Consider the following 24,451-nt stretch of genomic DNA (forward strand, 5'->3'; position numbering starts at 1 on the left):
GCTGAGATACTCTTTTTACATGCTCTGGAATATTGTTAGAATACGGTTGATATAGAAGTGCTGGGTCAGTTTCTTTTAAATAAATAAAGGCATTTGAACAGCACCATAAGTTTTTAATTGTTTTGGCTTCATGTAGGATGAAAATTGCTAAGGGTTTCTGTGTCCCTTAGCAGATGTGTTAAGTGTGAAAGTGACATATTGGACATATTGTTTTATAGAAAGTTCTGATTTCGTTGGATAGCCAGGAGAAAAAGTGTTGCAGGTGTTCCTTGATCGGGAACAAAATCAAAGTCCGTACCTTACAGGCTCATTGTGCACAAGGTACTCAACTGACAAAAGGTGTCAAAGTGTGGGTGTGTGTCATGTACAAGATGAGAGGAAGGTTATTTGAAGTACATTTTTGATTTCATACATCTGCAGACTTCCTTTCTTCTTAAGAGAAAAACTTTTCCTAGACTATGCTTTGAATATTAGCTTAGGCTATACTTTATAATACCAATAATATTTTACCTTTTAAAGCAGTAACTTACCATATGCATCTAGTATAGATTATTCCCCTATAACAAGTTTTAAAACAATTTTAAATCCTCTCTATTTTGAATGCGACTGTTTCAAATCAGAGGATTTACCTCTGTTGCAAGTGCTTCGTGGTATGCTGTGTTGAAATTTCTGTCATCTTGCGTCAACACTCCCCTTACATCCACTTTTCTCAGCTCTGAGCACGCAGGCCCACATAGAACACAAAAACAGACACACAGTGTGATTCTGAGTGAGTCACTTTAATGTGCGTTTTTTCACCGGTTTTTGTTTTTTTTGTCTCACAAACATGTTCAGAATCTTGTCTTGCTTTGAGTTGCATAGTGTTGTACAAACGTTTCATTTCTTATCTATGAACCCTTACAATCAACAATGTAGCTCGCTGGTCTCATATTCGTGCTGCAGCATGACAGCAAGCCCAAGCATGTAGCCGCGATCATGACGATCTGTCTTCAGTGACCTGAATAATAAGGAGTCCCTGCAGCATATTGTGCCCCCCATAGATCCCTGATCTCAACATTATAGAGTCCGTCTTAGACAAAGAGTTAGTGGACTCTTAGATGGCTTTAATCTACAGAAGAATTGTAGAAAGATGTTTAGAAAATGTACTGAGAAGAGTAGCCTCTGTAAATACTATTGACCCCACCCCCTTTTCCCTATTTTTTTTTTTCTTTGACTACAATTTGCTTTGTGTCAGCTCACCCTCTGTAGATGACTTCCTGTCTTCTCATTCTTATCTTTAACTACTTTGCCTTTACTTGATTTTATTGCTAGGAAAGTAATTAGTTTTTTAGATCAACTGGTTTTGCTAAAATTTACCCCTTTTAGTTTCTAGTACCCAGCTCCGTGTGAACCTTAGGCTCCCCTACAGGCAGAAGAACCGTCCAGCTGGGGACACTAGACACGGCATCCTTTTATTTTCCAGAACACATGAAAACACTAGGGTTGTAAGTAACAAGCTGGCTTTCTTGAGTCAGACTTTGCACAACATGAAGGCCTGCCTGTCAGGAGGTATTTGGACTGAATATACCCCTTTGATTAGCATAGGTTAGTCTGGTGCAGATTAGACCAGACTGTCTGCTGGCTAAACAAGGAAACAATCGCTCTGACCTTTAACCTTTAAAAAGGAATATAGAACAGAAATAGCTGATTACTAATCAGACTTTTCACCCTAAAATAGAAAATGTACTAAGTTCTGTCAGAGAAAGTCCACTGGGTTAGGTTTTCTTTATTAGCACTGATTAATGAAATGTGGTCAAAGGTCGACTTCCACTTAGGGAGGATCCTGAGGAGAGCTCTTTGTGAGCTGCGAAGCTGCTGAACTTGAATGCATTTTGTTGACAGTGGCTGACATTTAAAAGTGTTTGAATATATTTTCTTTGGTTGGGAGGTTGTGTGACTAAAGGGTCTTATAGACCAGAACAGATGTAAAACTTTCCATGTGTACAGAAATAAAGTGGCTTTTTGACAAATTGGCTCCTTGATCAAAGCTCTGTTTCTGGTTAAGCTGATTTATGTCTGCATGTCAAAAGACAGAACCTTCTGTCCACAAATTCATTTAATGCTAAAAATCAAAGAAGCCCTTTTTCAACAGCAAGTTAATCAAAGAACTTGATTTTTTTTTAAGGTCAGCACCAGCCTTAAGCTGTATGGGGTCAAGGAAAAGGAAAAGCTTACAGCCGTGCTATTAAAGTCACAGTCCGGTAGATATGTCAGGGCCGTCTGACATGCAGACAGTTTGGCATAACATAATCCACAGAGAATGAGAGACACCAGTAGTGGCTTTTCAGTTACTGGCCCCAGACCCACATCTTAAGAAGGCACACAAACATCATCAGTCAGGTTCTGTTGACTGCATGGATAAGGTCAACAGCTGACCCCAGTGAGATCAGTCTCGGGTTGTTCCAGTCAGCTGATCATAGGGGTGCTGTGGATTATATGAAAACTCTATCCCATCACTGCATCCACATAAACAGACCACACAATCTGACAGATAAGATTTCAGTACACCTACTTGGCTTGTTGACAGGGTCATGCTGGCTTACACAGTCATTTTACACTACTGACATTACCAAGAACTTGGCATTTTATTAGCTTTTACAACTATCAGTCTCCAGAGTGTGGTGTGACTCTCACACGTCTAACCCTCCCACTACTACTGTTACTAATATTGGTACACCAGTATTTTCATGATCTTAAAGCATTCTGTAGGATATTAAGACAGGGCTGAAAAGGGGCTGTGCTTAATCCAGAGACAGTTGAGCTTGAGCTACATCCATATCAATCAGTCATGTGTTGGATTACACAGACAATCTTCTTGCAGCTGAGGTTTTGCTGGAAAACAAAACTAAACATTGAAGAGATGCCCAAAGGGGCAGAGAGACAAAGTTGCCGGGGATGAGAAACAAGGGGGGTGGACATTTAGAGCTTGGGATAGTGAATAAGCAGGAGATGACAGAAATGTAGGTTGTGTTCGTGAGGTTATTTGAGGTGTGCATGTGTGTTTGTGTACATGTGTGGGTGTGTAGGGTAAGTGGGAGGCCAGGGTGACTTGTTTCCTGGCCTTGGAAAATTTAGCCAAGCTGGCAGTGTGTAGGAGGGGAAAGCCCTGGGCCTGGCCTGGCTGAGGCTTCAGCGTGGCCTTGTATTGAGAGGTTATTGAGTTTAGCAGGACGTGGCCTGGGACAGTATACAGTAGCTCTTACGTTAAGGTTGTGTTTTGATAGCGGGGTAAAGCTGTGGTAGTATTACATTACTAAATGCAGATGATAAATTTTTTCAATAAATTACTGCTTTTACTAGCTTGAAATCGGTAATAATATTTTTCCTTTTTATTGCACTATTGTCGGGATATCAACTGTTGTCAGCACTTCCCGCATGCCAAAGAAAACACCAGTGAAAAGAGACAGCTGACAACACCCTGTGTGTCACGGGAGGTATGTGGCTGTCCTTGGATAACATTAGACTTAGTAATGAAAACAACAACAAAACAGAGGAACTGACCATTCAAAACTAAAAAGGAAAATAAACAAATAAAAATAGACACCTTGTGTAAAAACGGTTTACGATGTCATGACTGGAAATACTGGCAGCATCCTTTAAAATATTATTTTAATGATGTGTTTGAGAAGGGTTTGTGTCTGATAATCCTTAGTATTCCAAAAGGGCGTTTTCATTTAAAAGGAAGAGAAATATTTGTAAACTGATGTGCTTATAAAGCTAAGTAAAAGACAGGGCTGCTAGAGTCCTCTGTATGACACTGCATGAGTTTATCATCAGGGCTAATTATTGACAGTGTGGTCATTATATTAGAAATGGCTGTTCCTTCCTTCTGTCATGGCAACTGCAGTGTGTGTGTGTGTGTGTGTGTGTGTGTGTGTGTGTGTGTGTGTGTGTGTGTGTGTGTGTGTGTGTGTGTGTGTGTGTGTGTGTGTGTGTGTGTGAAGGACAGATAAATATGTTGGCTAATATTTATTCTAGCCTAAATTTTGTTTTCACATCTTACGATTATGGACTCACTGGGATTTTTTGGTAAGGGCTGGAGATTGTGTGAAACTGTTTAAGGTTACTCGTCATGCAATAAATGCATCAACTTTAGCAGATTGGGGAAATAAAGAAGCTAAGCTGCTGGTGGGCGGTTATGTTTAGAAGTGTATTTTTCCAGTTCTGATTCTTAGAGCTGATAACCACCATCTTCAACCACAAACACCAACTTCCACTGCTCTGCAGGCATCTCGTGTGCTGGAAAGGCTCTTTGAGGTTGTTTTTCACTGCCATGTGCCTACATTAATCATCAACAGACAGATAACTGTTATTATCCAGATACTCAAGTACAATTTACTGCTGTGGATACATGATGTTCAGTGTTCGTGTTCATATGTGCCGGTAGCTTCCATACAAAGCTTCTTGCAGTAAGGTAATTGGGAGTCATTGTTGCAGGCATTTGGTCAAATGGATGACTGCATGTGTTGAGGGTTTCAACTTTACTGTAAAGAGAGGATATAATACTGGCTTCACAATTCACAGCAGAGAAGAAGCTGAAGTGAAAGAGGAACATGTGAAAAGCAAAAAACAGGATGGTGGACAGATGATGTGAAAAAGCATGTGCATGGACTTTCACATGTTTCGCTGTTGTACAAACACAGTTTTTTTCCCACCTATTCCATGAAAATAAAATAAAATGTGTAATTTGGCCACAAAAAAACACACACACACAGATATTTGTTTTATTGCGCAACAGATACAAAGAGTGCAAAGGAGAAAGTGTGAGGCAGGATTAGCAGTTATATGATTGTAAGGCTGTGAGCTGTGGAAGGAGCCAGATTACCATCAGAGCAGTTGGAATTCAAGCCTTATCTCTGCTTGGCAGGGCCCAGTGTTAGGAGCAGTAGATGGAGTAGCCCTGGGTATAGGCCTGCCGGGGGACAAACACTGCTGCCTCTGTTACGCTCTGCTTAACAACTCGATTAGCATGGTTCTGAGGTTGGACATGTCTGGGTTAGCACCCACCAGACTGCCGCAGTTTTCTGTGATTCCTCTGTATCATTTTGGTTGTCTTAATATAACAACACTGCAACAGCAAAGCACATAATGTTACATGGTTTTACAAGATGCAGAAAACCGAGAAGTCTCATCATAATGTGGCGCTAAGCAATAAACAGCTGGCATACAAATTAGCCATTTTTGTAGAATAAATTAAATTAGCCCTTGTTTTCTTTTCAAGCTTGATTGAATTCATGGTGATGTGCAAAATAAGAATCGTTAAGGTTTTGAGAGTTTCATAACCCTAACCGGCTTTATGAGGAAAGCTAATATGACAGCTGTAGGTGTAACTCAGATTAGATTATATTTAGGGGGTTTTCTTTTGTGTTGTTTGTTCATCAGGTCTGTATTTGTATCTAAACTCATCTTGTAACATTTTATCAAATTTGTGGTTAAGTGTGTTGTAAGAAAGACAGGCAATACTTAATAATTTTTATACGTGTGTCTGCGCTTATGCGTGTGTTTCCGCAATTATGCCTCAGTGGAACGATGCCTCTGGTGACACTGTGTCCTTTTTCCAAGCCTTGTTGTTTATTCATTTATCCCAAGTCAGAATTGCACAGAATGGAGGGAGCAGGGAAGGGAATTAGGACACGGAATAGCATGAGGTAGAAAGTCACATAGTTGATAGAATAGAGAAACAAACTAGTAAACGGATACGTGATATAAAAGTGATATAAAGTGACCAAGTTGCGTGTTTGGGAGTGGTAGTATAGGACACCCACTCTTATCTACAACTCTTTCTCCATACAAAAGCCAGTTGTTCCAGTCAGCTGTCCGTAGGCTAGAAGAACTTTGGAGAGTCTGATTGCAGAGCTCATGCCTGATCTTGCCCTCAGGAAGCGCACACATACACAAACATGAGGAGAAAAGGAAAGAGAAAGGAACAGGGAGGGAGCTGTAGAGCATAAAGTGAGCAGTAAACACTGATAAGCTTAGTGCACTTTACAATCCACAAACATCCACATAATAGGTTAATAAGTTGCTTTGTTTCTCTAATGTCACAAAGACAAAATACACAAATATGTATGTAAGCAAATGTGGGGCAGAGCCACTTTTTCTCTGTTTGCTGTTTATAGTCCTTCCTGTTCACCATTCCTACGTGATGTTGTCATGTTAACACTTTGAGCTCTACGTCTAGTCCTCTCATGCTTGTGAAACATTTTCTGTTGAACTGTGAGTAATGGCTAACAGACAGCCATGACAGAAGTTCCTGCAGCTTCTCAGTATTAATCAGTCCTACCGGATTGTTAGGACTGAGTCAGCAGCTCAGCTAATAATTCTGCATGATTATGGACTTTTTTTTCTTACTTTTGTTCTGTAAGCATAGTATTGTTCTTCCCACAAAGCCATCTTCAGTCCTTAGAGCTTATTGTGTTTTAACAGAGATCACCTGTGGCCATATAACAATATTGGTGGTGGGGGGTATCAACATTTGGAGAAATGTTGAAATTTTCCCAAATTTCCAAATAAGCACGTTAGTCTCTTTGGGGAAGTATTCACAGTTGCCTCGTGGTCCCCTAGTGGGTGTATGGGGAACAGTGTGTTGTGGGAATCTCCATACATTGCCCAGAGTGTATTTATACACCGACTCATTTATGGACGTCACAAAGAGATTTCTCCTCTGTTGAGTTTCTTGTTGTCATTCAATTCCTATCTCTCCAAATACATGTTTATAAGTCTCAGGGGGCCTAGGGGTGCCTGTGAGGGGCTAGTTAAGGAACATGGCATGCTAATGGTTTGGAAATGATATGAATAGAGGCGCGACTGGAAGGCAGCCATAGCTGAAATGACAAACATACACACAAGCAGCCTTATTGTGCCTTCCCCTCACGTTCTACTTCACGTGCTCATTCTCACATCTGTGTGTAATTATATTTTGTTTGGGCTACTCGTGTTACACCCAAATAAATGTAACTTGGCTAAAATCCAGAATGAATACGGCTCCTTTATTATCCAAACATCACTCCCATTCATCCTCATGCCACACCTTTTTTCTTTTGCTGTTTGGTATTGGTGCCGTGTCTGTTACATTTTTAAAAAAAGCTTTTGTTGCGCCCCCTTTATGTTGCATAAAGCTTGATGGTGAGGGACCGTGTCTGGATGTGGGTATAAATATTGTTTCTTTATTTAGAGATCTACTGAACTCTCTGCCCTAAATTTTGTCCCGTTTTAGAGTTTACCTTTAACACCTCGTCCCGTTTTTTCTTTGCCTGCAGGACCTGCCCTGCCTTGATGACATCTCCACAAACTCTCTGTTCTCCTCTCCGACTGACTCACTGTCGGAGTATGCTGATACCCAGTCCTTCATCAATGCAGAGAACCTGGACACAGTGCCCACAATCTGGGACGTCAGCACTAGTACCACCACACCAGCACAGAGCCAGTTAGAGGTCAGTAACAAGCACTCGCTCACATGTCATTACCAGAAAAACTGGTTACCACACCTTTACCTCTTACAGATATGATATGCAACAGACTTGTTTGCCTCAGCATACGTATGTCTTCACTGGGGGAAGTTGGCATCGAATAACAAACAGTAGCTAAGGGTTATATTGTCCATTGTATCCCGTAAACACTAGTGCTTTCCTGCCTTACGACTGCGTCTGCAGCCTGGCGGTGAAGTGGTTAGCACTGTCACCTCCAGTTTCCTCCCACATTCCAAAGACATCCATGTGAGGTTAATTGGTGAGTCTAAATTAGCTGGAGCTGTGGATGTGAGATAGATAAAGCACTGTTTTAATGGGTGAATGTGGCTTGTAGTGTAAAGTACTTGGAGCATAATATAATGTTGATTTAGTGTTCCACTCTAAGTTGGGATTTTCATGTTGTGGCTGTGCACAAGTCCATTCTTATGAAGTATAAGCTGTGAATTAAAAACTTCTAAGCAGCAGACACAGCTCTCATATAGTAACTGTGCAGCATATCTTTTGGTGCATATCTACTGTCTTTCTTATCTAATATCATTATCATCTTTCTGTGCTGTTAGCACACCATTTTACCACCTACCTAGCTACCAGTACGTTTGTTAATGTGTAGTTTTTTGCGTTTAATTCATTGTACAGTGAAACCTTCAACTACGCACCGATGTGATGGTATTTAATCTCACATATTTAAGCCGTTAGACCTCTGAGCACTGGTGGAAATGACAGTTATTTTATTCATATTGAATTCTTATTACATATAGCAGGAGAGTCATTTGGTGCCGAGGTTGTACAATGGTTTTCCCAGTTGATTTTACGGTTTACGCTGTTGCTGTTTGCAATGACCAGTGTCTCGTCTTTTCATTCAGGAATTATGTTTGTATCCATTAGATAAAATTTGTTGTTGTTAAACATTTCTCTTTGGTCATTACATTTTTTAACTGTTTTCTCTGTTGTAGACAAATTAGGAGTATGCATGCACTTTCATGCTCTCTAAATCAGTGTCCCGAGGAAAGCAACTTTGTTTTCAATAGTTGTTCCTCTAGCCTGCAGTTTCATTCCTGTTAAGCTCTCTTTGAATTAGATGGGTCCGTGGATATCTTTTTGATATGATCAGAGTACATTTATTTTCCCTGCTTTCTGAAAGCCTTTTTATTTTTTTCCTTTTCATTCTGCCCTCATTTCGTTCATTATATTTCCCAGACTATATTTCCCATGCCTTTATCTTCCTTTCATTGTTGTTGTTGTCATTGCTGGCTTTTCACTGCCAGTCAAATAAAATGCATTTTGTTTAGTGCAGCTTTAGGAGAGTGCCCCATCGCTCTCGTGCACATGCATATAGACACAAATGCACAGGCAGATTACTCTCGACTTTCTTTGCTTTAATCCTTCTTAGGCACAGTGTTTTATTTGAGTTTGTATTTCTTTATTTTATGTTTTTTTGACAGCAGAATGGCACCAGCAGGTTTCAAGGCTTGGCAAGTTTGGAGGATATATCTGCTATTATCAGCACCCCACCTTTAGGAGGATTCCAGGTAGTCACGTTAACCTCTCCAGTCTGATGTTAAAGTTAAACTCCTTGAGCTTACTCATCAGTAATCATATATGGGAATCATATATAAAATATAGATTATGTTTTAGGTCTTATTTGCAGCAGCTGCAGCAGTTCACTCAAAAAATATGCCCAAAATCCTGTCTTGAAGTAATTTGATTTCCATGTAATTCCATTGTGTTATATTAGTTCAATGTAAAACACTAAATTTAATGGAATCTGGTCCAATTAAATTTAATTGATTCGTATATGTTTAGTTAATACCCAGCATATTTCCCTTACTGATTCATTATTTGAATAAATAAACATTAGATTTTTACATATTTCAGTTGCATTTTATTCAAAATTACTGCTTCATGTTTAGGAGGGCAATTCATTTTTTTGAGTGCATCTTTTAGATGTTTTACACTGAAAACTTAACATGGCTCTCATCTGGGGGTCCCGTTGAATTTAGCAAAACTTCATAAGGTAAATTGTAATGCTCCTGTCTACCATCTGTATTACCACAGGTGACAAAAGCATGGCGGCATATTGTACATGCCACAAATGTACATTACATAAAAAACAGAGATTACTTTGACAGGAAAAGAGGCATTGTAATATTCAGCTGACTGTCAAAAAGAGGTCCTCTCCGTTTCCACTCTCTCTGTCTTTTGTCTGCTTGACTACATTTTTCAAATCTCTCAATTCAATCTCCTTTAATTGGCTTCATGCATTTTATTCACTTGTTATTTTGCTAATTTTCTGGTTAATATTCCTTCTTAAGGAACTTTTCCAGTGTGCATTATCGTCATACTAACTGCTCACCTACTTCTAAATTTCAGCAGTTTTCTCTCTCCTAACTTGTCTTCACCTAAGCTGAAACAACAAAATATTATTCCCAAATGCAACGCTTGCTGTTGTGATTACATTACTGAAGTCTCTGTGGTGCTTCCAGCCTCAGACAACCCAGGCAGCAACAGAAGAGGAAGAGGAGGCCGAGGAAGAAGAAGCAGAGGAACTGGGACATGTAGACACATACGCTGAGTACAAACCTTCCAAATGTAGGCCACTTGAATGAACTTCAACATCAGTTCACCCATTAATTTGTCTGCCTTTTTCCCCCTAATACAACATGACACTCAGTTTATGGTTAACATGTTTTTTTCCTCTTCTCTTCAGCCACTATAGGAATTTCTCATCCTGACATAGTGGTGGAAACAAACACTCTATCCAGTGTCCCTCCTCCTGACATCACATACACTCTGTCCATCCCCGAGTCAACTATTAAAAATGGTCTGCTGTCTGCTCTGCAGCTAGAGGCTATCATATACGCCTGCCAGGTACACATACCAGCACACAATACATGAAGCACTTTTAATGGCATGACTCTGGAGGCATATTGATCATCATTCGTTCCTTATGCACCCTCAGCAACATGAGGTGATCCTCCAGAACAAGCAGAGGGCCGGCTTTCTGATCGGAGATGGGGCAGGGGTCGGAAAGGGACGCACTGTGGCAGGAATCATCCTGGAGAACTACCTTAAGGGAAGAAAAAAAGCACTATGGTAAGAGTGATAAACATGCTACAACAGATGGGCCAGTAAGAGGCCTGTCTGCATAGTCTGCCGTTTTAATTAAAGCACTCTTAGCAATTTTCAGAAAACGGAAAGACTACGTGAGTTATTTGGTGACCTTTTCTTGACTTCTTCATTACAAAATCACATGAACAGTTTTGGTAAAGTCATAGGGCATTTGAAATCGGCCTACGGAAAATATTTATAATGTGAGCTCGGTGTAATTTCAAAACTATATAAGGGAGTTCAGAAGGTTAAACTGGAGACAGAAATTACTTTCATTTGGATTCCTACATTCAGTTTCTACCAATATTAAGACCAAACATCTCCTTTTATCAGTAAATGTGAGCTTCTAGAAAAGCAATGCAAAGTAGGATTTGTATGAAACTAGAGAATGTTAAGAGTCACCTGTTCCATGAGGCCTCAAAAGGTTAGAGTCAAGAAAAACACTTCTGAGGACATGACTAATGCGGGCTATGATTAAAAAATAGATCGATTTTCTGATTGGGATTTTTGTCCACCTGCATGATATATCCTGTTTATGCACAGTAGATTTACTGTATGTCAAAGTCGGCTAATTTCCCCTGTCTTTTCCCTCAGGTTCAGCATATCCAATGACCTGAAATTTGATGCAGAGAGAGATCTCAAAGACATAGATGCACCGACTATTCCTGTGCATGCTTTAAACAAGGTGAGTTCAGGTGGAATTTGTGGGTCAAACTGAGAAAATTAGAACAGTTGTTATGTGTGCATGAGCGCAATCGGTGAAGTAGAGCGAAGCACTATTGTGACTTGTTTAATATTTGTTCTGTTCTAACAGATAAAGTACGGTGACACAGCTACCTCAGAAGGAGTCTTGTTTGCAACTTACTCTGCACTGATTGGAGAAAGCCAAGCAGGAGGGCAGCTTCGGACGAGGATCAAACAGATCCTGGATTGGTGCAAACCAGAATTTGATGGAGTTGTATCCTTTAATTTTAATGCCATATTCTTTGTCAATCTAACATAAGCTGTCCTTCGATATGTTGTTCCACATGATTTTCTGACTTAATTTTAACAACCACACATTCAGCAGTGGTTTTTGGTATTTTTTGTCCTTGACTTTGCATCAATATAGATTATTTTTGATGAATGCCACAAAGCCAAGAATGCCACATCTACAAAGATGGGCAAAGCAGTTCTTGACCTGCAAAGCAAGCTGCCGCATGCCAGGGTGGTGTATGCCAGTGCCACAGGTAAGCTAACACACAAATAAACATTCTCGGGCAGGAGAAAAAATACAATAGTAGACTTTAAATCATCGATTTCTGTCATGTCTGTTCCAGGTGCCTCTGAGCCAAAGAACATGATTTATATGAGCCGACTAGGAATTTGGGGTGAGGGCACACCCTTCCGAACCTTTGATGACTTCCTGCATTCCATTGAGAAGAGGTTTGTGGGATGAATTTCACTCTGAAGTTTTTATGTTTTTCAATCATGTGGATCTGTATCTTCAAATTACTGGAACATTCCTTACAGTCAGATTGTGGGAACGGCTGTTGACCAATGATTAAGTTATGTTGAATTATTTATTTGTGTACAGAGGTGTCGGGGCCATGGAGATTGTGGCCATGGACATGAAAGTGAGTGGGATGTACATTGCCAGACAGCTGAGCTTCTCTGGGGTGTCTTTCCGCATTGAAGAGATCGGGCTGGACGGTGACTTCAAAGAGGTCTATAATAAAGCTGCCAAACTGGTGAGGAAATTCAGTGACAGCGTCTGCTGTATTTATATGTTCTTATCTTATTTGAGAAAACTGACAAAAATTTAAACTGAGAATTCGCGTCTGGAATCTGTTTCTAGTGGGCCGAGGCGTTGAAAACGTTCATGCAGGCAGCTGATGAGCTGGGCATGGTCAGCAGGAAGTCTCTTTGGGGGCAGTTCTGGTCGTCTCACCAGCGATTCTTCAAATATCTCTGTATCGCTGCCAAGGTCCGCTCCTTGGTGGAGCTGGCCCAGAAAGAGCTGGAGGCCGGAAAGGTGAGCATAGCACACTGTTGAACTTTGAGTGCATAGATTGTATATGTAAGAGTGCTAATTTGAAACATAGTTTAGTCAGTTGTGTGGGGGGTTTCAGTTCTCTGTGAACAAGCTGGTTTGATTTTGCTTTAGTTGTTCAGGAATTCCACATGGATTTTTGTAATATTTTCCATCGTGATTAGCAGAAGTGAGTCCTAGTAGAAGTTTACTTTAGGTAACACGGCTGGGTCATTGATGTGCGTTTGTGTGTTCTCCACTGCAGTGCATCGTTATTGGACTCCAGTCTACTGGAGAATCGCGCACCAGAGAAGTCTTGGATGAAAATGACGGGCATCTGGACAGATTTGTTTCCGCAGCCGAGTAAGAGAGTATTTCGTCTGTTCGCTTCTGTGTTTCTGTGGTGATGGCTACATATGAAAAAAAAAAGACTGCCTGTATCTGAGTTGCAGCTCTTTTAAAACTGAATGCCGAGCCATAGGTGATAACTTTGACACTATTTGAAAGAGTGATTTTCTGCTTGCTGAAAACTATAGTCACAGGTGTCTTCTGTTTCGTTTTCTTGATACACCAAGCTGTCAAATAACAAGAAAGTTTCAAGAAGGACTTTGTCATGACTACATATAGTCATACAGGTCATGTGACATTCTTCACCAGTCAAAGCAGACAACCTTTTATTAGCTGCTAATTGACCAATGACTCATTTGTGAAAAAGAAGAAAAGGAAGTTATAAGGACTTGAACTTGGTTGACCTTAGGTCTGTCACAGCAGACATGCCTTAAAGTCTGAGTGTATTAGTTCACGTTTTCATCTGCCTATCAATACCTGGCACTCATAATTAGGTCAGATCAGGAATACTTGTAATGTCTAATTGCCGCAACAGCCCTAATGTGTTGTGGTTGCTTTGCTGTCAGTTTTAAAGTCTGTTATTCTGCTCTTCTTTGCTCCAGGGGAGTATTCCAGTCTCTTGTAACAAAGCATTTCCCTTCAGAGAAGCAAAGCAGGGAAAAAGCTCCAAGTAACAAGAGAAAACGTAAGTGAATATGAAGATTTAATACAACACTGTAGGATGTTCACCCCTAAATGCTGTCTTTTACAATTATTTCATGTACCAAGTGTTCAGTGGACATTTCTATAGTTTTTGTAGCAGTAAAATTGCTCATGTTGTGATTTATAAGTGTATTTGGTGTATTTAGCCTAGCAGCTGGTACTATTTATTCTCAGTTAAAGACATATTTTTTAATCCTATGTCTATTATTGGTCTCTTTTGTGTCGCTTTTGCTAACTCCAATCTCATGCGGTTTAACTAACAATCAGGGAAACCCAGAGGTCGCCAGCCCAAAGTACCCAAGCACAGTATAGAGAACAACGTTGTGATCAACATCACTGATGACAGCAGTAGTGACTCCGATGGCATAGACACAGACTCCAACTCTTCACCAGACTCCCTGCTAGATAATGACGATGTCATCTTTGTGAACCAGACTAGCTACCAGACAGGTAGGCACCATTTCTTTTTTTTGTCCTTCAGCTTGTGTTGTCAGTAACAGTGATACACTGGAAGGTGCTTGTCATTCAAACAGATGCACATCTACTTGATAGCTGCCACTGTAGCCTCACATACCTTGCTATTTTTTATAACTCAACCAGCAAGGGATATATTGTTAATATCTTCCTCTGATTTGTATTTACAGCCAGAATAGAGGAAATGAAGCAGGACCTCCTCAACAAAATAGCAGAACTGGGAAAAGAACTACCTCTCAACACATTGGATGAGCTCATTGACAAGTTTGGTGGACCAGATAAAGTCTCTGAGGTATGACCCTCAACTACAAGCTAACCAGCAGCATCACCTGTCACCTTGACATGTGCAGCTGATGTATATTAACCCCTTTTCTCTCCAGATGACTGGTCGTAAGGGTCGTGTGGTGCGGCGGCCTGACGGCACCGTGCGTTATGAGTCACGAGCTGAGCAAGGGCTTACGATTGACCACATTAATCTCAAGGAGAAAGATCGCTTCATGAGTGGAGAGAAGGTTAGATATTTTACAGTACAAAAAAATGAATCACTGTTTTCATGACTCGAAGGGCTTCAGATCAGATTTCACCAAACAGTGAAATGCTTTAAAAACATTGTTCAATAAGACCTTTCTCCACCAATAAACAAAAACCTGTTTCCTGTAGTTGGTGGCCATCATCTCAGAAGCAGCGAGCTCTGGGATTTCCCTGCAGGCAGACAAGAGAGTGAAAAACCAGAGACGCAGGGTTCACATGACCCTGGAGCTGCCTTGGAGCGCAGACAGGGCTATTCAGCAGTTCGGTAAGTCAGGAAATGTAATCTAACAAAGAGGCTTTAAAAGTTAAAGAGGAGTACATGATTAGAAATAAAAGAAAAGGGCATTTTTTGTGTTATTAACTTACATAAGGATGTCGGGAACCTTTTTTAGACTGAATTTTTGACCTGTCAATATAGTCTGTCTGGTTAAGTTTGTGTCAGACTTCACATAATGGCTTGAATAAAGTTTTTCATCAGTGGTTAACTTTGTCAATGACATAAGTCTTTTTTTTTTCTGTTGATGAGTGATGTAACCAGTTAAAAGGCTATAAGGCACACTGGACTTATTTTCCTCTTCATCGTAGTTACATCAGCTTTCTATTCCTTACTTCCTTTTAAATTTACCCCTGTGACAAGCAGCAGCATTGAGGTGAAAGGTTGAAAGAGCTTTAGAAGAAAGAGAAGAAATGTGAAGAAGTGTTTTATGTGTTATTTTCATATTGCGATATTCAAATTGAGACAAATGTCTCGCTGAAGGTTTGTTGGTAGATAGAAGCTGTGGTTTCTTTCAGTTACTCTACTTGTGTGGGCTGAACATTTGACCTTTAAAGGTGTTACAGCTGCGAATCTATTTGTAATTAACACCACAAACCCGATCAGTATTTGATTTTTTTATATACGTAAATGCCAAAGCAGAGCACTAAACTAAATAAGGTCATCAATTTTCTGCTTAAACCACCTCAGTGATTCTTCAGGCGGACTAAGTTTCTCATACCGAGAAGCTTAGTCTGACACTTACATATACACACACACATACTGTACAAACACAGACATGCTTATTTACTCATAAGAGGTTCTATGGAAGTTGAAGGGACTTCCTTAGAACAATCTTGTGTAAAGAGTTTTTGTTTTCATTTTTAGGTGGGAGGATCTGAGTGTCAAGATCAGATTTCAGTCATATGACTGGAGATCTTATCATCTCACCAATAATGTCCTCTTCATACTTTTCAGTTTCTAATTTATTGTTTCTAATCGCACCTCACTAGTGTACTGTACTAACATATAACTTGTGTGTGTGTTATTTTATTTACATTTATGGGTGTTTCATAGTTAGTTGAGATTGGCACAGCCTGTAACATAAAAATGAGCTGTTGTAAACCAAACGTCATCACAAAAATGTACAATACCTGATTTCTCCTACACATAGCAACATATCTTGCTTGTTTTATTTATCTGTATAAAGGTTTTACAGGATGTTCATTAGCAGTACAACGCTTATCTGTAAAGTTAAAGATTTGAGATTGAAGGATTTAACAGTCAGACAGTAGTCTTAATATCTTTAAATGTTTTGCATGTACAAAAAATGTCTTATTGCTATTTTATTCTCATCGTTCCAGGTCGGACTCATCGGTCCAATCAGGTGACAGCCCCTGAGTACATCTTTCTCATCTCAGAGTTGGCTGGGGAGAGACGTTTTGCCTCCATTGTGGCTAAGAGACTAGAGAGTCTGGTAAATATGAACAGTCTTTCAGTTGTGTGTGGGTTGGTGTTGCATTTGCTGTTGTTATTTTGCACAATTATCTTGAAGTGTCTCTCAGGGGGAAATAGCTGTTTATATGTTGTTGTCTTATGGAGTGTGAGAAGAACTGTTTCAGTGTAAACAGAGACGATCTGAGTTATGTGTTTATCGATCGGAGTGCTCCGGGCTGTTCGTGACTCCGCCGTTCATTTCTTAAACCTGCCCTCACCCTCTGTCCTTCCTGTTGTGTGGGATACTCCCTAGTCTTAAAGCGCTCCATAGTCTTCTTTATTGTTGGTTCCCTTGATGTTATATCAACTTTTCTCCACAAACCTCAAGAGATTCTGGGTCTTTCCCTTCAGTAACGGAAAACTGAACAAGCAGAAAAAGCAAAAAGAGGTTGTCTGGATAATTTATAAGTGTAGCTATTTTCCGTAATTATCGATGCATTTCTGCACTAGCAGCCATTTATTTCCATAGTGACACAGCATGACAGTTCTTTTGGGAAAAGGGCAGAGAGGGTGTAGGGGATGGTGGTTACAGGAAGTCATTCCTGCATTTGCCAGCTATGTGTGGTAAATCTGTATCAAGAATATGGCACGTGGTCTGCCTGCCTGCCTGCCTGCTTGAACTTGATACAGCTCCAGTGCACACATTTCAGTCGAACTGAACAGCTGAACACCTTTGCAACAGTCTGACTCCAGATCAGCAGTCAAATCATATTTGGCTAAAACATTCATTTGTTTTGGTATCTTAAGGTTTTTGCCTGTGTGAGCAGAGCTAGCAGCTGGCTTTAAGACTGATCCACTGTTGACTTTGTCTAAATTTTCTGTTAACTTTGTTGCCTACTTCCATCACACGTTGGACTCACTGCACACTCGGTCTCTTTGCAAAATGTTGTTTGAAGATTAACTGAACCACAATATCATGTCAGCACGTTGCACATAGAAAACGTTTGTTTTCACACCTGAACCTCGTGGGTTTCCTTTGACACGTTTGGGCCAAGAGCGGGCTCTGCATCCTCATGCATTTACACTAGTGTGTGTGTGCGTGTGTCCTTATTTCAGTGTTTTTGGGGTTTGTTTGGGTTTTTTTCCTCCGTGTTATATGCTCCACACCCATCACTGGTGCATTGTAGAATCACCTTTTAACTATATATTAACTGAATTGATGGATATGTCAGATAAGCAACAACTGGGTATTTTTATAGTTGTTGTTTTTGGGGGGTTTTCAAATTTTTCAAGTTACTACAGCAGCTGAGCTTTGAAATCAGACATTTCTGGCTTAAAACACTACAAATCCAGAGTAAATTGAAATTGCAAGGCATTATTTTCCAATATTATTTCTGCACAGTAGAATTGCACTAAACAGTGAAGACAGATTTCATAACTTCCTCTGACAGTTTCACACCAGCAGCACCGACTCTGGTTCTGTTAGCGTGACTGCTGATGATGTAAATGTAATATTTTAGTAATAGTAATAATAGTATATTGATTTGATAGTAATACTGTTTGTAATCCACTGTGCAGGGTGCATTAACCCATGGAGACAGAAGAGCCACAGAAACCAGAGACCTGAGCAGATACAACTTTGAGAACAAGGTATGCAAACCTAAGAAGCTTTTAAAATTGTACCCAACCTTTGTATCTAAAATGTTTTGTGCTCTTAATTTGAGGTGTATGGAGTTTGTCTTGCTTTTAGCATTTTATAGCATATTTTATGTAAACACTTAATCTGCAGTGCTTAAAAAGCCTTATGAGATCATCTGTCTTTACTAATTTCACCTTACTTCTTTTTTGCAGTACGGTACCAAGGCTCTGGATAAAATTACCAAAGCAATTGTTGGCTTCATAGATAACAAGGTGCCCCCTCCCAAAGGCTACCCAGGGGGTGATTCCATGTTCTTCAGAGGTATGTTCATATTTTGGTTCAGTGTAAGCAGAGCATATCATCAGCAAATGAAAGTTTAGTGCAGCTGTAGAAAAACGGTTCTGTTTTTTGTTTTTCACTTCCAGACATGAAAGCTGGAATGGTTGATGTTGGGATTTTATGTAAGGAGCCCCGCATTGGAAACAACAATGAGAAAGGTAGAGTATACGGACAGATTTCTTTCTCTGTATTTGGTATTTGAGATGAATAAACAAAATTTGAAGTCAATTGCTTGTTTGTTTTTCTCAGACTGCAGCATTACAAAGTTCCTAAATCGCATCCTGGGTCTGGAGGTCCACAAACAGAACCATCTCTTCCAATACTTCACTGACAACTTTGACTATCTCATAGAGAAGGATAAAAAGGAGGGCAAATATGACATGGGAATCCTAGGTATGGAGATCAAGTGTAATTCTAAAATAGAAGGATGTCAATGAATTCATTCAGCAGCTGCAAATGTTCATCACTTTCTTCTACTCTGTTGCTGACAGACCTTGCCCCAGGTAACGATGAGATTTATGAGGAGACACAGGAAACTTTCTTGACGGCTGGAAATCCTCAGGATGGCCAGGTTGTTCTGTATAAGGTAGGCTTGCATAACTTGATTTCAGGTCTACAAGTATACATTTCTTTGGAGTAGAGCATATGCAATGTTAAATGTGTCGATGACAGTGAAGTTGCATACAGCAGGATTAGAAAAGTATTTACTTCCTGCAGATAACCACAGCAGTACAGTGGCTTATTTGTGAACGGCCAGGCAGAAGTGTTGTTTGATATGGCATTATCAGTAACATATTCAAAACAGTGATGTGCCTGCAGCATCTGCAAAGTAACAGCAAACTATATAAAACATGTAAACTATGACTACACAGGAGAAGGCCTAGCTATGTAATATATATTAGGCCTATGTTAGGTAGTGTTGCCCACAATGGCAATGCTATGCTATGCTACTTATCTTTTTGATGCTCTTGCAATTTAATGATAATTTATTGTATGTATTAATATCAAAGTTAGAGCACCAGACCTTACAATTTTTCAAATAATATTATTAAATTGCAAACACAGAGTACATTATAAATATCACTGAGTTCATCTAGATTTTTTTGACAATATTTGAACGGGTACTTCAATTAAATAAGTTCCTCATAACGTGCAGTCCCCCAGGTAACTCAAGCAACTACCTCTGTAGTTAAGAGCTTGGATTGATGTCATAGTGCCAGCGGTAAGACTGTGATCACGCAGGTTTGGCCCTGGAGCTATGGAGCCTATGTAGATACTAGCAGGTGACACAGGATAATTACTGGTATCCTCTGCTTTTAGCTTTTGGCTGCAGGCTAACCTACAGTTGATGTTTCAAAGTTGGCAGCCACTCAGGACTCCTGCACAAGAAAACCAGTTTACCCAGTATAAAGGGCGTATTTCATACATACATTAAAGTGGTTGTATTCATGTATTTATAGATATTAATAGTTTCTGAAGTCATACCAGCAGTGTGTAGGTGTGGGGCAGTTTGACTCCCTCCCTTTCACAGCACATGCTTTAGACTCTGATCTTTTTCCTCCTACAGATCAGTGTGGACAGGGGCATGCCCTGGGATGAGGCCTACAAGAAATCACTGAACCTCAGCGGCCATGATGAGGGATTCTACCTGTCTATGAAGGTGAGTTCACGTTATGATAAACAGTTTAACTAACTTTGTCTCTTTGACAGTGCAAAAAAAAAAAACAACACTCTCTGTGGCCTCTGTTCACAGCTTCGAGGTAACTATCCATGTGTGCTGCTAGCTGAGCAAGGAAGAGGGAAGAACTTTGTGGTCTATAAGCCCAACATCGGCAAGCAGACTCACCCTGAGAGTCTGGAAAAACTGCACCAAAAGTACAGAAAGGTAAGAGTTTCACAGTCTATTAGTTCTGTCTTTGTATTGGTTTTGTGTTACATTTGAGTCTTTTGATTTTTTTCCCCCTCAATTTGGCATTAAAATGCATCTTTTTTCATTTCTGAAAATGGGGAACATTGGGAAAACACAAAGTCGGACATTTTCTGGACCAAGTGTTCCTCTGTCATTGCTCCGGGTGTATATTTATATATATTCGGTCTCTGCTGCCACCTTGTGGACATTTAGGTGTGCTGACCAGATAAGGCTTAATGCTCTCCAAAGACAAAGTGTGGCAACATTTTACAGACTTAAAACCTTTAATGTTATATATTAATAGTAAATTTAAAGAGTGAGCTCTTATTTTCTTTACAGTTCTGTTGTTTATTAAGGCTATAGCTGTTTCCCTTCCCTGCTTTAAAACTGCTAATCATTGACCTTTCACCATAAGCCCATTGAAAATAACTTGTTTTTCCCCTTTGACACAATTATTGTTTTAAATGAGAAAAGGGTGTAGTTTGTGCTTTGTTTTGAACTTGAAAATCTCACTTCTGCATTGGTAAAAATATGTAATGAGTGACTACTTGGCTGACTTTTAGGCTTTTGCATTTCTTCCTTTTTTTTAGGTGACCCCTGAGGAAGCCAGGGACTGCTGGGAGAACCAGTTCACCTTCTCCTTCAAGAAATGCAGTCACGCTAACTGGTAAGCAGGAATCCACAATGTCCCTTAGGATTAATGAATCCTATCAGGCTGGTAATTATTAGGATTCAGTCAATGGTTTTTAAATCAAATGCCATTCCCAAGAGCTAGCCACGAAGAAATTACCTCCAAATCTCACATCTTGTACCTTAGCTTGCCATACAGTCACACTAAAAGAGTGATTTATGATGTGTTTTCACCATTTCTTCTTTGCTCTCTCTGCAGGAATGGGAAATGTAAGAAAATTGAGGAAGGCCAGGAGTGTCTGCAGGGCATGCGCCTCCGTCAGTATCACATGCTGTGTGGAGCTCTGTTACGAGTGTGGAAGCGCGTCTCTGATGTGGTGTCTGACATCACCAACAGCAGCATCCTGCAGATTGTCCGCCTTAAAACAAAGCAGCATAACAAACAAGTCGGTTAGTATCTCTGACTGCCTGAAGTGAAGTGCAGTTTGAGGACAGCTTCTTCACTGTTCTTTTAATCCCTAAACATCTAGCTCAGAATTTAAAATGTGAATTTTATTGACCCCGATGTTGTTTTGATGGTAAGATGTGGTGCTGCTGTCCAAGTGCTGACACATCATTATCTAAAATTGAGGAAATGAAAAAGTTCCATATTTTCCTTATTCGTTTCCGCTGAGCTCCTGTGCGCATTACGTTAACGCTGACCCACACAGGACGTGTCGCAATTCACCTCAAGATCCATGAAAACACACTCGTGATTATTGTCTCTCTACACCGCACATATATCTTTAGTTTCTAAGTTGTTCCTGTCTGATTTTTCTTATTTGGCCATTCATTTGAAGAAAATGAATAGCATGACGTTATAATCAGCTGCCTGTGTCATGTCACATATGGACTTGGACTGCAGTCTGCTCTGCAACCGTGGCAAGCTCAGCCTACTAGCAGATGCAGTAGTTCTCTCTCTGCTGCAGCCTTTCTGCTTAGTAGTGTGGAAGCAATGAATGCACATTAAAGTACACATTACCTTTATGCTGTCTTATTTACTATACTTAGTGATGCATGTGCTGTGATATCCAGCCATCTGACTTCTCAACCATCCAGGTGACAGTGGGCATAAGAGTCGTCAGTCAATCACAGGACTGATGCATAGAGATGGACAATCATTCTCATTAATTAATACAGATTAATTAATGTCCTGTTGTTATTAGGGCTGGGCCATATCATACCGTTCACGGTAATACGGTATAATGTTGGGCAACGATAAGAAAATGAAATATCGCGATAGATTATGGGTAAAACGCACATGCACAGTGCCTTTGTTTTCATACGCACATGGCAGAAAAAGCATGGCGGCGACGGAGAATGAGGGACGAATGAAACGGATGAACCAGAATTGTTTTGTAAAAATGCTGCAACTTCAGTGGTGTGGAACTGGTTTAGCTTACGTCCGTCAGATACACAACAAAGCACTATTTTTGGTAGCGCATGCTAGCGGGCCGTCGTTATTACCGTGTTTTTTGGAAAATACGGCACACTTAAAATCAATTCTTTGATTTTTCTGAAAATCGACAGAGCCCCTTATAATCCCGTGTGTCTTATGTATGAATTCTGGTTGTGTTTCCTGACCTCGAAACGATTTTATGTTTACACAGCGCTCAAAACTCTGTCAAATGTTTTAGTACGACTTTTCTAAGCTATGAACCCGCACCGCTTGATGGATTGTTGGAGCATTACGGCTATCGTAGGCAGGAGCCTCGTGGAGTGATACGTACTGTGCTTCAACATAATATTACTGTATTGTGTGTGTGTGTATAACCTCTTTTTAAGTTTTGTGGATATTATACATGGTTATGCTGAGGATATGTCGGCCAATTTCCACTGGAAATGCCTTTTGGTTAAACTGTCAGCGAGGAATTTGCACTGTAAAATTTTTATATAACTTTAATGCACATAAAAACAGCTGCTTGTTTAAGTGAAAATACATAGATTTTTTTTTTTTTGCACTAATAAAGTTGTGGAGATGCAAAGTATTTTGTCTAGAGTCAGTTATATTGTCAGTTATATCATTATCGCAAATTTTCAAATGTATATCGTGATAAATATTTTTGGTCCTATTGCCCTGCTCTAGTTGTTATTGTAAAGCTGATAAAAGATTGAGGATTTATCTTACTGATAACTGTGTCATCTCTCTCAGGTATCAAGATCCCAGAGAACTGCGTTCCTCGCGTACGGGACGAGCTGCTGCAGATGGATGACGAGGTGAAGAAGAGGCGAAAAGAGAAAGAGCAGGCTGCTGAGAACGAGCGCAAGCGCAAGCTTGAGTACCTGCAGGGGCACAGACAGCTCGTGGAAAATCTAACCAACCACAAAACCATGCATACTCAGTCCCTCACTCAGCCTTTTGACCCAAGATTCCCACTCCAACACAGAATGCACCCCCAAGTCCAGCCCACCTTACCACACCTCAGTTCAGCCCTCTTGGCCTTACCGATAAATTCTAGCCAAACCCAGCAAAGGACCCATAACAGCTGGTCCAACAATCCGAGTTCCTTCTCCAACACCAACCAGAGCTCTCTGAACAGCTCAGTTAGCCTCAATCTCTCACCGTTTTACTCACCCGCCTACATGAACACTTTTCAACAAACGAAGAACCTGCCTCCTTCACTCCATCAGACCAAGCAGCCTTCCAGTTTGTCTTCCAAAAGTCCTTTCGACGATATCTTAGACCTTACCATGAGCTCTCCATCTCCCTCTCCAGACACCACAGAGGGCGGACTCAATCTGGACACTCTGACAAGCAACTCTACAGCGTTTGCAGAGGATTTTAATCTAGAGTCTCTCATCTCTCAGACTGCACCAAACATCCAGCATGCTGCGCAAGTACAGCTGCCTCTCATGCTGCAGCAGCCTCTTCAGGCCTCGCAGCAGCAACAGCAGCAGCAGAACCACAACTTGCTGGCCAATAACCACCATGACTTATTAGATTATTTTGACATATCCCTTTCCCCTCAGATAGCCACACAGAAAGCCAGCCCTTCGTCTTCTACCTCCTCCTGCTCTTCCTCCACGTCCTCCACGTCTTCTGTGTCAAACAACATGGGTTCTCTCTTCTCCAACCCGTCGCCCAACTCTTTGTTTTCCAGCTCTTCCTCTCACTTCCCCCCAGCCTATCTCCTCGCTTCATCAGACTCTGGTCCCTTACCCAACGGCAACTGCAGCTCCGGCGCTCTTGACGTCCGCGAGGCTTTGAACAGCATGCTACAGGCCGGACCGGACCGCAAATCTGTCATTCAGTACAGGCCGCAAGAGTGAGAGCTCATCGGGCTCATCTGGACTTTATCTTTAGTTTTTTTCTTGTTGTTTTGTTTTTGTTATGTCTCTTAGAGCAGATGGTGTCTTGTTTGCTGCTGTCTTTGATCGCAACCATGGACCTACTCCCTCTCCCCTCAGGGCCTATAGTCAAGTCACTGCCTGTCCTGCGTTGGGCTCACCCTTCTCTTTATCCATGTGTAGCGTTCACTTGCTTTAGGCTGTTGAGGTAACGACGGGCTCGATCAATATTCGA

The 24,451-nt window shown here is 40.6% G+C and overlaps 1 protein-coding gene across 5 annotated transcripts in view; it reads left to right on the top strand.

Moving 5' to 3' along the window:
* sbno2b (strawberry notch homolog 2b) overlaps window positions 1–24,338 on the top strand; it is a 61,384-nt gene extending 37,046 nt beyond the window's left edge. For 3 of the 5 annotated variants that reach the window (XM_026159743.2, XM_026159750.2, XM_026159749.2), the window contains 28 exons: window positions 7,299–7,472; window positions 8,951–9,037; window positions 9,992–10,097; window positions 10,216–10,376; window positions 10,468–10,601; window positions 11,211–11,301; window positions 11,431–11,574; window positions 11,728–11,845; window positions 11,936–12,041; window positions 12,193–12,346; window positions 12,454–12,630; window positions 12,893–12,990; window positions 13,578–13,660; window positions 13,945–14,127; window positions 14,322–14,443; window positions 14,532–14,663; window positions 14,812–14,947; window positions 16,300–16,412; window positions 17,951–18,022; window positions 18,224–18,332; window positions 18,437–18,508; window positions 18,600–18,743; window positions 18,842–18,936; window positions 19,918–20,010; window positions 20,104–20,235; window positions 20,850–20,926; window positions 21,149–21,339; window positions 23,081–24,338. In XM_026159743.2, the coding sequence (XP_026015528.2) occupies window positions 7,299–7,472; window positions 8,951–9,037; window positions 9,992–10,097; window positions 10,216–10,376; window positions 10,468–10,601; window positions 11,211–11,301; window positions 11,431–11,574; window positions 11,728–11,845; window positions 11,936–12,041; window positions 12,193–12,346; window positions 12,454–12,630; window positions 12,893–12,990; window positions 13,578–13,660; window positions 13,945–14,127; window positions 14,322–14,443; window positions 14,532–14,663; window positions 14,812–14,947; window positions 16,300–16,412; window positions 17,951–18,022; window positions 18,224–18,332; window positions 18,437–18,508; window positions 18,600–18,743; window positions 18,842–18,936; window positions 19,918–20,010; window positions 20,104–20,235; window positions 20,850–20,926; window positions 21,149–21,339; window positions 23,081–24,198 (4,422 nt within the window). In that variant the 3' untranslated portion in view covers window positions 24,199–24,338. The remainder of the gene's footprint in view (window positions 1–7,298; window positions 7,473–8,950; window positions 9,038–9,991; window positions 10,098–10,215; window positions 10,377–10,467; window positions 10,602–11,210; window positions 11,302–11,430; window positions 11,575–11,727; window positions 11,846–11,935; window positions 12,042–12,192; window positions 12,347–12,453; window positions 12,631–12,892; window positions 12,991–13,577; window positions 13,661–13,944; window positions 14,128–14,321; window positions 14,444–14,531; window positions 14,664–14,811; window positions 14,948–16,299; window positions 16,413–17,950; window positions 18,023–18,223; window positions 18,333–18,436; window positions 18,509–18,599; window positions 18,744–18,841; window positions 18,937–19,917; window positions 20,011–20,103; window positions 20,236–20,849; window positions 20,927–21,148; window positions 21,340–23,080) is intronic. The other 2 variants (XM_026159746.2, XM_026159748.2) reach the window with 2 other exon arrangements.
* Window positions 24,339–24,451: the final 113 nt, after the last annotated feature.

Source organism: Astatotilapia calliptera, chromosome 23 (genome assembly GCF_964374335.1).
Source record: "Astatotilapia calliptera chromosome 23, fAstCal68.1, whole genome shotgun sequence".
NCBI classification, from domain to species: domain Eukaryota; kingdom Metazoa; phylum Chordata; class Actinopteri; order Cichliformes; family Cichlidae; genus Astatotilapia; species Astatotilapia calliptera.